At 32.8% G+C, this 14,194-nt stretch overlaps 2 protein-coding genes across 5 annotated transcripts; both read right to left on the bottom strand.

Moving 5' to 3' along the window:
- Positions 1-619: 619 nt before the first annotated feature.
- On the bottom strand, positions 620-6,142 carry LOC103872784 (auxin-responsive protein SAUR50). The gene has a single exon (XM_033272929.1). The coding sequence runs from the start codon at positions 1,226-1,228 to the stop codon at positions 887-889; it is 342 nt and encodes a 113-aa protein (XP_033128820.1). The 5' UTR covers positions 1,229-6,142; the 3' UTR covers positions 620-886.
- Positions 6,143-6,394: 252 nt separating this feature from the next.
- Positions 6,395-8,203, bottom strand: LOC103872783 (protein TRIGALACTOSYLDIACYLGLYCEROL 1, chloroplastic). 4 transcript variants are annotated; one of them, XM_009151219.2, is made up of 3 exons: positions 8,018-8,203; positions 7,606-7,696; positions 6,395-7,535 (listed from the first exon to the last, which is right to left on the bottom strand). In XM_009151219.2, exons 2-3 carry the CDS (start codon positions 7,653-7,655, stop codon positions 6,533-6,535), a joined length of 1,053 nt encoding a protein of 350 aa, XP_009149467.1. In that variant the 5' UTR covers positions 7,656-7,696; positions 8,018-8,203; the 3' UTR covers positions 6,395-6,532. The 4 variants fall into 4 exon arrangements, with proteins under 4 accessions (XP_009149467.1, XP_033128818.1, XP_009149466.1 ...); XM_033272927.1 differs by having other exon boundaries at positions 6,395-7,523; XM_009151218.3 differs by having other exon boundaries at positions 7,946-8,098.
- Positions 8,204-14,194: the final 5,991 nt, after the last annotated feature.

The raw sequence follows: 14,194 nt of genomic DNA, 5'->3' as shown, positions 1-14,194 counted from the left end.
TTAGATTGATAAATTTATAAATTTTATTTTCATATTTATAGTAAAATATAATACAATGAAAGAACGGCTTAACATTAGCAAATTATATCATACATGCATGTATGTCTAAACATTAACATATCGTAAACATTTGTATATACAATAATATGTTATCTTAAATGAATAAGCGTAAAAAATATTAGTAAAAGGAAATATACCTTTGAACGGTTGGTCAGAATTTAACATAAATTAAATACAAAATAATTTTCAAATATATTTTTTTCATGCATATATTAATTTGTTTAATAACTAAATGAAAAAAGATAACTATATAGTAAAAAATTACAAATACATGTAACGGTTTTAAATAATTGATTAATTATAACATGTAAATTATAAAATTACTATATTTGGAATAGTTATATAAACATGATTAATGTTTATATATATATATATATATATATATATATATATATAATTAATGATTTAACAAATATGTATATAAAACTGAAAATAAACACCCGCGTGGTTGCGCGGATCGAAATCTAGTATAACGTTAAAACCAAAGAAGAAAAAAATATATATATATGTATACAAACACATCACCTGGTAGAAAATAGAAAACACAAAGTATTAGAAAAAAAAACAAAATGCATTCACTGATATTTTAATATAATAGTCACACCACCATGAGGAGAGAATATTTATCACACTATTTGCTTAACTACTCCCTACAAAATCCAAGATAGTAACCAAGATGGTTTTATTGATCACTCTTAGAGGTAGTCTCGTTCAAATGGAAATACTAACCCGATTTTATCTCATATTATTAAAAATTAAAAGCTAAACAAAGCATATTCCTCTAATTAAAAAAGTTCTAGAACCAGCAGAGCTAAACATATATTGATCAGATCAGCATGGAGGTGACAATGGATTTGAAAGCTACTTCCTCACAAGGAATAGTAAGGCCCATGTCGTGATCGAAGCCAAACTCTTCCTCAGCTTGTTGTAGAAGAAGCTTAAACTCGGGTCGGGTCAAAAATGAAATGTGTAAAACGTACCTGACCCGATTCTCCCCTACGTAGACAACGAAGTGACCTTTGGGCACATCTAGAGGAAGTGATTGTCCATCATGTTTGTCGTTAAATTCACTACTCTGTTTCTTCCCCAAACTTGAGTACCTCTTCAAAATTTGCTTTATCGTAGTCGTTTGTGTTAGCATGGTCGCCGTCAAGGTTTTAATCGCCATTTTCTTTGAATCTCTCTGAAACGAAACCGGTTTTGTTTTGATTCGGAAAAACAATCTCGAGATTCTTTGGGTTGTGTTTGCAATATCTTCTTGTGTTTATATATAACTCTTTAGGTTCCTGTTAGGGGTGTGGAGAGAGTCAGGGAGTAAAGAATGGTTTCTTGAGTTGTGGTTATGGGGTATTTATGGATGGTTTCTATATAGAGAGATACATTTATATAGATTGTGAGTTCCATGAAAACATTGTATACTTGGTGTAAAAATTTATATACCACTCCATAAAATCAGAGAGATTATGATGGGTCCAAGTCACAAGACAGGTCCTATTATTGAACAGGAGAAAACTTTCACGTTTTGAAAAATAAAGAGTTAATTGGTGTATGTATACCTATCGGACATCTATTATTGGCAAACTATCCATGCTTTCTGATTAATAATTTCAAGACTATAATACCTTTAGACATTATGCGCAGTTAAAAGCGTTGTCAGTTTCGTGGACATGAAGTGATTATTAACTCGAATTGAAAATTGTTTATGCATTGATGGTTTCTGTTCGACAAGACATATTCATATAATCTATGTTGTTCCTAGCTTATGTTCCCTAATCCCTTTTTATTAATAATTTCAAATTATGAGTTTAATTAAGTTTTGGGAAGATTATGGATATTTTCAAATTCGATTAACAATTTTTAAATTATGAATTTAATTAACTTTTGAGAAGATCATGAGTATTTTTCGAAGTAAATAAGATGTTATAAAATATTTGTTATTAATTGCTACTTAATTTAGTAGCTGATAAATATTTTGGTAAATAGTTTGTCGACTTATACATTGTTTCATATATAGTTTGTTACTTGATAAATTGGTAGATACATAGTTTGCGAGTTGATACTTTTTTTATAAATTGTTTATTATCTGATAAATTAGTTTGTTACATGATACATGTTATTTTAGCTTATACATAGTTTGATATCAAATTATTAATAAATGATTGGTATGCTACATAGACTTGTTGTTATTTGATATAAAAATTGTTACATGGTACATTTTCTGTTACATGATATATAATTTGATATAAAAAAATCGATAGATGATTTTGTTATCTGGTACATGTTATGTTAGCTGGAATATAATTTGTTATCTTGTACATGCTATGTTAGATCATATATGATACTATGTCTTAGCCGTTACAAATTACATCAGCCGAAACTTTTACGTATTGTTGTTGTTGTGAGACGAATTGGAAGATCCCCCAAATATATTATTTTCATATGTTCGTAGTTTTTCTAAATTGAGACTAATAAAAAGAAATTTGCAGGACAAATATGTTTTTGGCAAAATTATAAATATTATATAGAAAAGAGTTAGTCATATTGTTATATCATGGTGGAGAGATAGTTTGTTTGATCGTTGTATAGCGAGATAGTTTGTCCTAGTAATTATTTTTATATTGTTATAACATATTTAATTATTTTTTCTCCATTAGTTTCTCTTCATAAGTTACATTTATCTAAATAATATACTTGTAAATATGGATAGAAACATGTGGTTAAAAACGTTCCAACTATAAATTTATGACTTCAAACACTACTTTATTCAGCTGGCACATTTTTGCTTTCTGTCGCGTCAGAATTGGCAGCAAAAGCTTTCATAGTTACGGAAGGAGTAAAATCGTCTACTCTTGGCTTAAATACCATATATCATACCATTAACATCAATCAGTGTACAGTTAGCAAATATAGACTTCCTTTGGATAGATTTAACTAATTGTCTCAAAAATAAAAAATAAATAAAAATATTAGGCAATTATATACCTACGGAATTAGATTCGTCAAATCTATCATTTTTCTACTATGTAATGGCCAACGTAAGTTGGTGTTGATGCTTACATAACTACGTGCTTCGACCACAAAACTAAATTAAACTTCAAACCTTAAAAGGGGATAACATAGAAATGATTTACACAATCTGTTAAGGTTGGGATGGATTACACCATCGCAATATCTCTGTACAAATTGTAAGTATTTGACTATTTTTAACATATGCATGTATACATGATTAAAGAAAGGAGATTTTGATGCGTGGGGTGAAGTAAGGTGGGTTTGTCTGTAAGGAATAGATATCTGTTACGATGTATATTTATATATTATATTTATCTGTTGTACATTTAGACATTTTTATCTTTTTCGAAAATATAAAACCTTTTTAAAAATACACATTTTTACGTTTTTAAAATTGTTAATCACAAAATGAAACAATACATTTATAATAAGCTTTAATTTGTTTTCTAAATATATAAAAACTGAAAATGTTCTAAATTTGTTTTGGAACTGAGATAACAATAGAACATAGAGCAACACTATCGGGGACAGACCGTATAAATTACTTAAAAAATAAAAATAATATCATTTTAGTTAGATTATTGTATTTCATTTATTTTTAACTAATTGATCCTTTAGATAAGTTTAATATTGAGAAATCCTCTTAAAAACTACCGTCAAAGGTCAAAGGTGCTCTCAGAAACAAGGTGGCCTTTTCATCTGGCTCAACTTGAGAAACATGCCAAATATAGGATGCAATAAAACTTTGTTAAATGCAGATTAATGGTACAAACTAGTTTTTTGGTGTAAATGTTAGAAGGTACAAATTAATCGCAGAGGCTGCATCTAACTTTCAAACTTGATCCGAAATTCTAAATTTTCTAACAAACTTTCAGGTCACACGATAAAATTGCTCTGAATTTATTTTAGTTGCAAACATATCCAATGAACACAAAATTTTAATAGCCAAGTGAGTTTTTGTAGAAATAGCTGTAACTAAGTTTACGTGTATGAAGTTTAAAACTTAGTTACAATTGTTAGTTTATTTGCATGCTCCAAAGCCTACAATATAGTACAATACGTAACAAACAAAACATAAACACGACGTCCATGGTTTCCTAGAAGAAAAGAATAACTAAAATAGGAATCTGATCAGCTAATTTTAACTTAAACATCAGTTCGAACGTAATAATCTAAGTATGCAGAGATGAACAAATAGTGGATACTATCACGTACTGTCCTTAGTCCTTCACGTATTTCAATTTCAATATCTACAAGCTGAGACTAATTGATGACTAGTAACCAAAAAATGGTAGCATATCGATGAGAGATCATGAAAAAGACAATTTAATGCAAATGTGAAGGACGAAGGACAGTACTATAACCAATTAAGGGTTCCTCAATTAATATTCGTGCCAGGATGCACATGGACGTTCCAAAACATCCCATTTACTTAAGAGAAAAAATATTTTTTTTGAGAGATTAACCTTTTCTTCGAAGAGAAAATAGTTTTATTTAAGACATTACAGATGATTAACCTGTTCATCGAAGAATTTAATTAAATGATTTATTTTATTATCATTTTTGCTAAAATTTGGTGATAATGAGTGAGGATTTCCATTTATTTAAGAGAAAATAATTTTATTTTTGCGCTTAATGGTCCAGTAGAACATTGAATTCGTGCTAGGTCGTTCTGCATCAAGTCAATGTAAGGTAAGCTATTAACTAGCAAAAATGCAAATAATTTAAATATTGTAGTTTAATTAGTACTTTTGTTTATGTTCCAGTAACGGAAAAAACAGTGGTACAAGTCTATTTTTCTCTGAATCTACTTTAATAAATATAGAGTGATATATATATATATATATATATTTAAGGATCTGACTGGTTTTTCGGCTACCATCCGCAAATACAGCTTTGCTGTAACAATCACAAAAAAACGCTACAAACTGTTTCATACCATCCCAAACCTCTCAAAATCAAAAATTGATTGAAGGTATCGTTTGCGGTTGTGGACGGTACGCGAGGATAATTCTTTTTCTTGTAAAATTATTTTAATATAAAAATAAATAATTTTATTATTGTGTTTTAAAATTATCATTTTGTAATGAACTTTTTCTCCATTAAATATTTTGTATTAATTAATTTTTGCATCTGTAGGTAAGCCAGTAAAAAATTATCCGTAATCGCAACAATTTTTAAACATTATGTCAATCATACGAAACACTTAATAACACTTCCTCAAATTCCCACACTAAATAGTCATGCTCTTAATGTATCGTTTGTAAAAACGAAAAAACAATAGTATTCGATATTTAATAAAATTTTCAGATGAGGATGTAGGTCAATATGTTATTAGTCGGCAAAACGTTGATTTCAGAACTAGCATTAAGAAAAAACTAGCATAACAGCAGAAAATTTAACCAAAATTCTGTCGGACAAGGAGAATGCTTTACGTGCAATAAGTTACTGCTTTTGATATTAGCTTAACAGCTGTTGTATGTTAGAAAAAAAAAACCAAAAATATTTAATATGAAAGCCTTTTATAAAAAAAAAAAAGAAAAAAAAAGAGAGATATTAGCTTACCAGCCCATTTTGATATTAGGCAGATAAACATTGATTTCTCTTTCATTTAAACCATTGTTAACAAGAGAAGGATTCTTTACGATTCCTACTGAAACTTGGGAAGACATTGGTGGTCTCGATCATATAATAAAAACAGTTATATCGTCATGTAGTCAAACCGTTAAAGTATCCAGAAGAGTGTTAGGCAATTGAGTTCTGTCCTATGTTGCACCGGGATGGATACGGGGACAGAAACGGGGACGGAAGCGGGGGCGGGAAACAGCAAAATTTAAAAATTATAGATACGGGGACGGCATATATACTAGTAAAAATATAAAATATTTATAAAATAACAAAATTATATAGTGAATCTAACATAATGAAACAACTAAGTTCTCTAACCGTCCCCAAACCGTATCAGTGATGTCCCCGTGAAGTATCTGTCCCCGAAACGTTTCCGGTACCGGTACGGCGCCTAAACAGACGTCCCCGTGCTTCATAGGACTTCTGTCAAAGGGCTGTTTTCTTGCTCTATGGACCACCTGGTTGTGGTAAAACATTAGTTGCCAAATCGGTGGTAGAAGCCAACTTTATCCACGTCGAGTGTAGAGCTTCAGAGCAAATAAGTCGGAGACACCAAGAAAGCTAATAAGGAACTATTTCAAGGATGTGTGCGCATTGCATAAGCTTATCTGACGAGGTTGATTCACTGACAACAAATGAGCTACGATAAAAACTCTTGCTAGTAGTGTTCCTTTAAACCCAAGTGTTTAGCGAAGCCTTTACTCATTTGAAACCTTTTCTTAAGAAAGAGTAATTAATACTAATACACATCATCTTTTAGGATTTAATTAGTTTACTAAAAGCGATGTAAAACACACATGTTCGAACTAGATCAGGAAGACAGAAAAAGAGTGTGTCACACACAGTTCTTTAAAGAATCTCCAGCACCCTGAAAGAAGAAGGAAGAAAGCACAAAATCCGCAATAAAGATTCCAACAAGAGACATAACAACCGCAGAAGTTGTAGATTCTCCAACACCTTTAGCACCTCCCGTAGTAGTCACACCCCAAGAACAGCTAATCACCGATATAATAGCTCCAAACACCTGAGATTTAATCATGGCACTCACAATGTCCCACGGTCTAAGCGCTCGATGAGCCGAGTCCATGATAATGTTAATACTAATCCCGTAAACCGCATCAGAGAGCAGAGCACTCGAAGCCATCCCAACAGTGAAACACATGAGCGTCAGAAACGGTAGAGCCAAACAGGAAGCGATGACTCTCGGTGTGATCAGATAATCAATCGGGTCTGCTCCTAAGACACGAAGCGTATCCGTCTGCTCAGAGACTTGCATTGTCCCTAGCTCAGCTGCAAACGCGCTTCCCATTCGTCCAGCAACAACAATCGACGTGATGACTGGACTCAGCTCTCTAGAGAAGGCTAAAGCCAAGACGCCTCCAATGGACCTGTTGAGGCCTAGTCTAGTAAACTCTCTAACGAACTGGATAGTGAAAGCCATGCCAACAAACGTAGAAGTCAGGAGACAAACTCCTAGAGACTTGGGTCCGGTTCTCTCCAGCTGCTGAAGAGTGTTTCTCCAGTGGATCTTACCTTTCAGTATCCGGAGAATGACTTGTCCTGCTATGATAGGTACCGATAAGCCTCTCCAAATGTATTTAGAAGGTGACCATTTGCCGAATGGAAGCTCAGCCTCTGGAGAAACCGGTGCGGTGTTTTCAGGGGAGGTTTCTTCTTCAAACATAGACATGGATGGGTGCGCGTCATTAGCATTCAAATTCACATCTAATCTCCTTCCCCTCGAAATCCCCAAAGGATGGTTTTTTCCAGTGAAACCAACTTTACAAACTCTTGGGGGTTTAACACCGATGGCAGAAGCATCACACCTTGGAAGAGTTCTGCAAGAATGGAATCAATCTGACAGTGAAGCAAAGGAGAAACATTATAAGATTATGCCTACACAAATACCTATGAGGGGAACTCAAAGACGGATGATGAATACAACAAGTCTGCATCATTCTTATCTTCTTCCTTAGGAGCTCACTGATTCAATTCCCACCTAGTAAAGCGTGACACGAAACCCAATTAGCATGCTAACTTAAGCAATTTTGAATTGATTTAAATCGCAGATCCAAATCGAGGCTAACGATTCCATAACTAAGCAACACTTCGTGAACAATTAATCAATCAATCAATCCATAAGGCATTCAGTTTCGAATTCAATCTAATACTTCGAGATCCGTATACTCAACCAATCTCGGCGAAATTTGAACTACAGAAACCAATTAGGTTTATCAGTTCTTCAAACCTTGATTAACAGGAGAGTAACAACTAGTGGAGAAAGTAGGATGTATGAATAAGTATCTTCAACAGAACTTACGTTTAGAATAGAAACGAAGAGAAAGTAAGAAGGTCGAAGAAGATGAATTCATCGAGAGAAGAGAAAGGTAACAAACAACTAACAGTCCCAGGCAAAGAGAACGCAGCAGAAAAATAATAATATGGGCCGTAAAGCCCAATATCTTTTACAATTGAAGTGTGGACTTAATGCCTTTTACATATGGCCCGTTTGTGTAATTTTTTTTTTTTTTTTTGCAAGCGTATGCATAGATAGATGAATAACCAATATTTCAAAGGAAAATATATCATCATTATGTGTGTGTGTGTGAAAAGAGAAATGGTGGTGGTCACATGACTGAGAGTCTTTGTAACCTTTACGGAGACAACAACGTTATCTTTTTGTTCAGCCGGTCCGTTCTTTAAGGGCACACTCTCTCTATAATATACGCCTCTCTACGTTTTTATGTATTCACATTTACCCTACTCTACACTACAAACCAAAAACATTACTTCTCCTACCAAAAAAAATAAAATATACTGATTCTATGAAATTGAGTACTCCATTTTGATTAATAAATAGAAGAAAATAAAAGGAAGGTGCATACTTTTATATGTTATGAATTATATAGAGAGAAAGCATATATATATGTGATGTGGTGCATGTGCATGGGATGGGGAGATGGGGTCCGCGGGCTGAAGAAGGCCCATAAAGCTAATAGAAGAGGAGAGAGGACCACGTGGCCGGGGGGCTAGCTAGTTCTACAAGTGGAGTGGATACTAAGAAGTAGGAATGAGTTGAATCTCGTGATATCGCACTGTTTCTACTATTGGCAATGCAGTGTTGCTTTCATCTAGGGTTTCAGAACTAGCCCCTCTTCCTTCCTTTTTTCTCACTTTACATCTCTCACCTATCCTCCTACTGCACACCACTTATGTTCCCTTGCCTTCTATTTTTTTTTATTATAATATCTCTTGTGTAATATCGTATAAGCTAGTTAAGGAATTACATTTTCTTGATATATATAAATTTCCAATTTATGGTTTTATCCTCTTTCATAATTCTTGTCTTTGATTATCTAGCCAACGATTCCTAGAGGGAGTCTTCTCTCCCCCAACATTTAGTATTGGATTCAAAATTTATATTTGATAGAATCAATATTTACAATATATGAACAACATGTTAAGTTTAGCTAACCGTGTTAGTAAAAAGAAACTTAAATATCTCTTCTTTCGTACTAAAATGATATTTAGCATGTTTTTCATATAATGTGTATACTAAGAGGACAGTTGAGGTCGAATTTTAAAGTTTTACGCGTATTTACATAGTATATACGAATAAAGTTTCCATATCTTAACTTTAGCAAGAAGCTTTGAGTCACTTCCTTACTTTTTTCAGCAAGACAAAAAGCCATTCGTGGCGGAAAGAGCATAATTATATCACTTAGATTTAAGCTAAAAACACAGAGGTTTTGATCAGTCTTATGTTAATTTTAACAAAATCTACATTTATTTATTTTCTTGTTACGGGTTGGACTTTTATCATGTATCTCTCCATCTTGTTGTTATAATAATTTATAACGAGAATAGTGTATATTATGTAGTGGCCGATAAGAAAATGTGTATCTATCAAAAACCAAGCTACAATTTGGGCTAATTATATAGAAACAAAACTACACTAGATTTATATTTTTAGGAAGAAAAAATTCAATGTTGGCTAAGGTTTTTGGTTAGTATATACAAACCCTATCATTTCTTAATGATAATCGATAATCTAAATGTACATGTACATTTATATTCATTTAAAAATATATATTTTTAGCATTTAGAAAGCTAATGTAGTTCCTGAGTAGGATATTGCCTTATAACTGTACAAAAGGGGACAAATACAAGAAGCAATCCTCGTCGAAAAACCATTCTGGATGCTTTTGCGAGATGAAATGCCGGTATGTAATTAGACTAGATGGGTTTTGTTTACTCATGCTATCCCGCAATATGATTTTCTGGTACAGAATTCAATGTAGAATAACAACATGCGATATGATGCACAAATGGAATTTGAATACATCATGTATCTTGTGTGAAACCCTAATGAAATACCATTTGCAACTATATAAATGTCATATGTATCCCTTCTGCAGAATACTTATGATCATGTCAAACAAATAAAACTATGATCATACAAAATTATTTTTTATCACTAGACCAATCTCTTTTATATCCTCATATTTTAAACATCAAAGCCATTAACAAAAGAGTTTCTAGCTTGGACACATCCTACGTTAGGAAACTCTTTCATTGTTATAAAAAAAATTATTAACAATGCCACAGTAACATGTGTTCGTCATCAATGCTAGCCAACTAACCCAAACAAAAACGCATGTATATACTATATACTAGCTAGCAAGGATAATGATTGACTTCAAGTTTAAACTTTCAAGAGCGAGAGACAGAGAGATGAAGCCAAAGGTAAGCGCAAGGCTCGAGAAAGAAAGACAAAGACATAATAATTGGGATTTCTCTTCGTCTATAAATTTCCCCAAACAAGTCATGCATTCCTCACTCTCTACTTGCCTTTATGTGTGTACAGTGGCAAAGCCAATGAAGTAGCTGGGGTCAGCTGACCCCTGTCAATTTTCAAATTTAGGTTTTTATAGGCACATAGATGTAATATACATTAATAAATTTGAACATATTAATGGTTTGATCCTTTTATTAGTTGTTGAGTTTTCACTATTAGAGACAAAGTTTTTCACATCGGATGTTGAAAAAATTTCCAAGTAATATATAAGATAGACTGACCATTTTAGTTACTACTAATTGATTTTAAATCGGAAGCATATTTAACTTAATATGATATAAGAGTTCGATCCAAACGATCCAAACAATCCAACCGCATGACCGGCTCAACACTGTTAGGGGACCTGGGGCAAGAAAAAAAAATTATTGTCTAAAATTTATATGTAGATAATATTTAAAATATTTTAAAATTTTAATCAGTAGTATTTTGTAATGAAAATAAAATTATATATCATATTATATATTAACTGAGAAGTCACTTAAGTGACTTTTGCTTAGGTGTCATTTATATGTGAAGTTTAGAATTAATTCTCTTAATTTGATTGATTGTTAGTATTTGAATTTTCATTTATTTAATTAAAATTTTAAAAAGGAAACTAATACTAGAACTACCTAATCTAATCTATATTACCATATAAATAATTAAACATTTTAAAGTTAGAAGAATTAACATAATTCGTTTATACACTACAAAAAAACAGGGGGATTCTGATGGTCGAAATCGTCGGAATAGGCCTATTCCGACGAATTTCTGACGAACCCGTTCGTCGGTATCATTTCGTCGGAAAAAAGGATTCGTCGGAATTTCGTCAGACCTTCCGACGACTTTCTGACGAATACCGAGAAACGTCATTCTGACGAACTTCTGACGATATTCCGATGCGGACACACGAGACCAGAGTTCATCAGAAAAACTATATACCGACGAACCAAGTCCTCGGAAAATACCGACGAACCGAGTCCTTAGCAAATACCGACGAATTGAAGGCGTCGGAGTATACCGACGAACCAGGTCCTCGGAAAATACCGACGGAGTGAAAGTTTTCTTTGAACGAAACATCGTATGTCTCAAAACCATGCGCCCATAGTTGTTGCAACTCATATATCAGTGGTTGAAGAAACACATCTAGTGATCTTTTAGGATGATCTGGCCCGGGGACGAGAATTGAGAGACACAAAAACTCTCGTCGCATGCACAAGCTCGGCGGTAAGTTGTACGGTGTCACAATAACTGGCCATAGAGAATACTGTCTACGATGCTTTCCAAACGGGCTGAAACCATCAGTAGATAATCCAAGATAAACATTTCTTCCCTCTTCCGCAAATTCTGGATATGTTGACTGGAAATGTTTCCAAGCCTTTGCATCTGAAGGATGTCTAATCTCACCATTTGTAGAATGCTCTGCATGCCATCTCATTGTTTTTGCTGTGCGCTCACACTGATACAACCTCTTCAATCTTTTCGTCAAAGGCAAATACCACATTCTTTTGAACGGGATCGGAACTCTTCCCCTCGTCTTTTGATAACGAGGTTTCCCATAAAATTTGCATACATTCCGTGTCTCATCCGCTCTCCAGTAGATCATGCAGTTGTCAATACATACATCTATCACTTCGTACGGTAGTTGAAGACTAGCAACAAGTTTCTGAACCTCGTAGTATGAACCCGGTGCAAGGTTATCCTCAGGTAGAATACCTTTGACAAAATCAGTAATCGCATCCACACATTCTTCAGCCAAATTATAGTATGTCTTAATACCCATTAATCTAGTTGCAGATGATAAGACTGAATGACCATCTCTACAATTTTGATATAAAGGCTGTTTTCCTGCATCCAACATGTCAAAAAATCTCCTAGATTCGGGATTTGGTTCTTTCCCTCTATAATGATCATGTACCATCTGCTCAGTACCTACACTATAATCTATATCCGTTCTAAATTCTTCTAACCTAATATCAGGCTGAAATTCACTAACAGGCTGAGGTTCGCTAGTACTACCATATTCATAACCAGTTTTCCCATGAAGGTACCAAACTTTATAATTACGTGAAAACCATTTCATATACAAATGAGTCCAAACATCAAATTATTTTATAACCGTATTATTATTGCAAGTAGAGCAGGGACATCTTAACATACCACTTTTTGCATCCGGTTGCTGTTGAACAAGCCTCATGAATTCTCCAATCCCTGGAACGTATTCTTCCGTAAGCAAATTGGTGTTGGGATCCAAATGAGGTTTATCCATCCACGAACGATAATAAGCTCCTGAAGACATGATTTTCACGGAATTGTTATGACTAAAGAGAAAGAAGAGAGAATAAAGTGTGAATGAGTTGAATAAGGAGGGGTTGCATTTATAGGAAATTGCTTACGGCCATCTGACGACTTTCCGACGGAATTCCGACAGATATAAAGCAGTCCGTCGGAATTCCGTCGGTATTTTCCAATCTCAAACGGCTATAAAACGGTCATATATATTTGTCGGCAACGGTCACTTGGTTCGTCGGAAATTCGTCGAAAAATGCCGACGGAATACCGACGACCGTAATGGTTATATCTGTTAATCGGAATGTCGTCGGAATTTCGTCGGTATATTCCGACGAATTTCCGACAACTACAACGGTTATATGTTTTATCGGAATGTCGTTGAAAAGTCGTCGGAAAATTCCGACGAGTCGTGTTTTCTCGGAAATTCGTCGGAATTGGCCGACGAAATTCCGACGACTTCAAATTTTTTGTTTTCGTCGGAAATCGGTCAGAAATCCGTCAAAAACGTTCGACGACTTTTGAGTCCGTCGGAATTCGGCGTGTTTTCTTGTAGTGATAGAAACAATTAAATATCATAGATTACATTATAGAAACTTAAAATATACATATAAATACATATGGTATGATAAAAATAACATATATAAACGATTTTAACATATATATATATATTTTAAATGTGTCCAATGATTGCAAAACAGTCAAATATACAATTGTAAAAACATTCAGTCATTTTTCACTAACAAATGTTGATTGTATAGTTGAGTTATTACTTTCATAAATGATTAAAATATTTGTATATTTTAAAAATATATATATATATGGTAAGTATTTTAAAATAATATTAATAAATGAAAATATTTATTATAATATAAAACTGAAATATTGAAACATTATACTAATACAAGACTAAAGTTATTATACTCTATTAATATAATTCTTACAGCTTTGATTATAATAAAATTATATGGTAAATTATTTAAAATAATATTAATCAATGAAAATTTTATTATAATGTATAAATTGAAAATCAGAAACAATATATTAATACGAGACTAGAGTTAAGACTCTATTGATATATATTGTTTTGATTATAATAAAAGTGATATGCTTATTTTGTAATAAGAAAAAATAAAGGATACATACATAAAACATGAGTGAAGAATAATAAAACTTATTTGTTGTATTCTTGGTTGTATTCTTATTATTTTATATTTCTACGTACTTAATGTTTTATATATTTACCGAAATACATGTGTTTTACGTAGTATTGTAACTGTTAATTAATTATTTGTAACTATTTTACTTCTAAATAAAATAAAGTGGTAGAAAAAATAATGCAAAAATATAATGTGTTATAAAATAACTTCT

This window comes from Brassica rapa, chromosome A06 (genome assembly GCF_000309985.2).
Source record: "Brassica rapa cultivar Chiifu-401-42 chromosome A06, CAAS_Brap_v3.01, whole genome shotgun sequence".
NCBI lineage: Eukaryota > Viridiplantae > Streptophyta > Magnoliopsida > Brassicales > Brassicaceae > Brassica > Brassica rapa.
Note: the sequence above shows the minus strand (reverse complement) of the source record. Positions and strands in the feature narration are given on the sequence as shown.

Coding starts and splice junctions, on each gene's coding strand:
- LOC103872783 (XM_009151219.2), bottom strand. CDS start 7,655: ATGATGCAGACTTGTTGTATTCATCATCCGTCTTTGAGTTCCCCTCAT. Junction 7,536..7,605: donor TCTTTGAGTTCCCCTCATAG/GTATTTGTGTAG, acceptor CCATTCTTGCAG/AACTCTTCCAAGGTGTGATG.
- LOC103872784 (XM_033272929.1), bottom strand. CDS start 1,228: ATGGCGATTAAAACCTTGACGGCGACCATGCTAACACAAACGACTACG.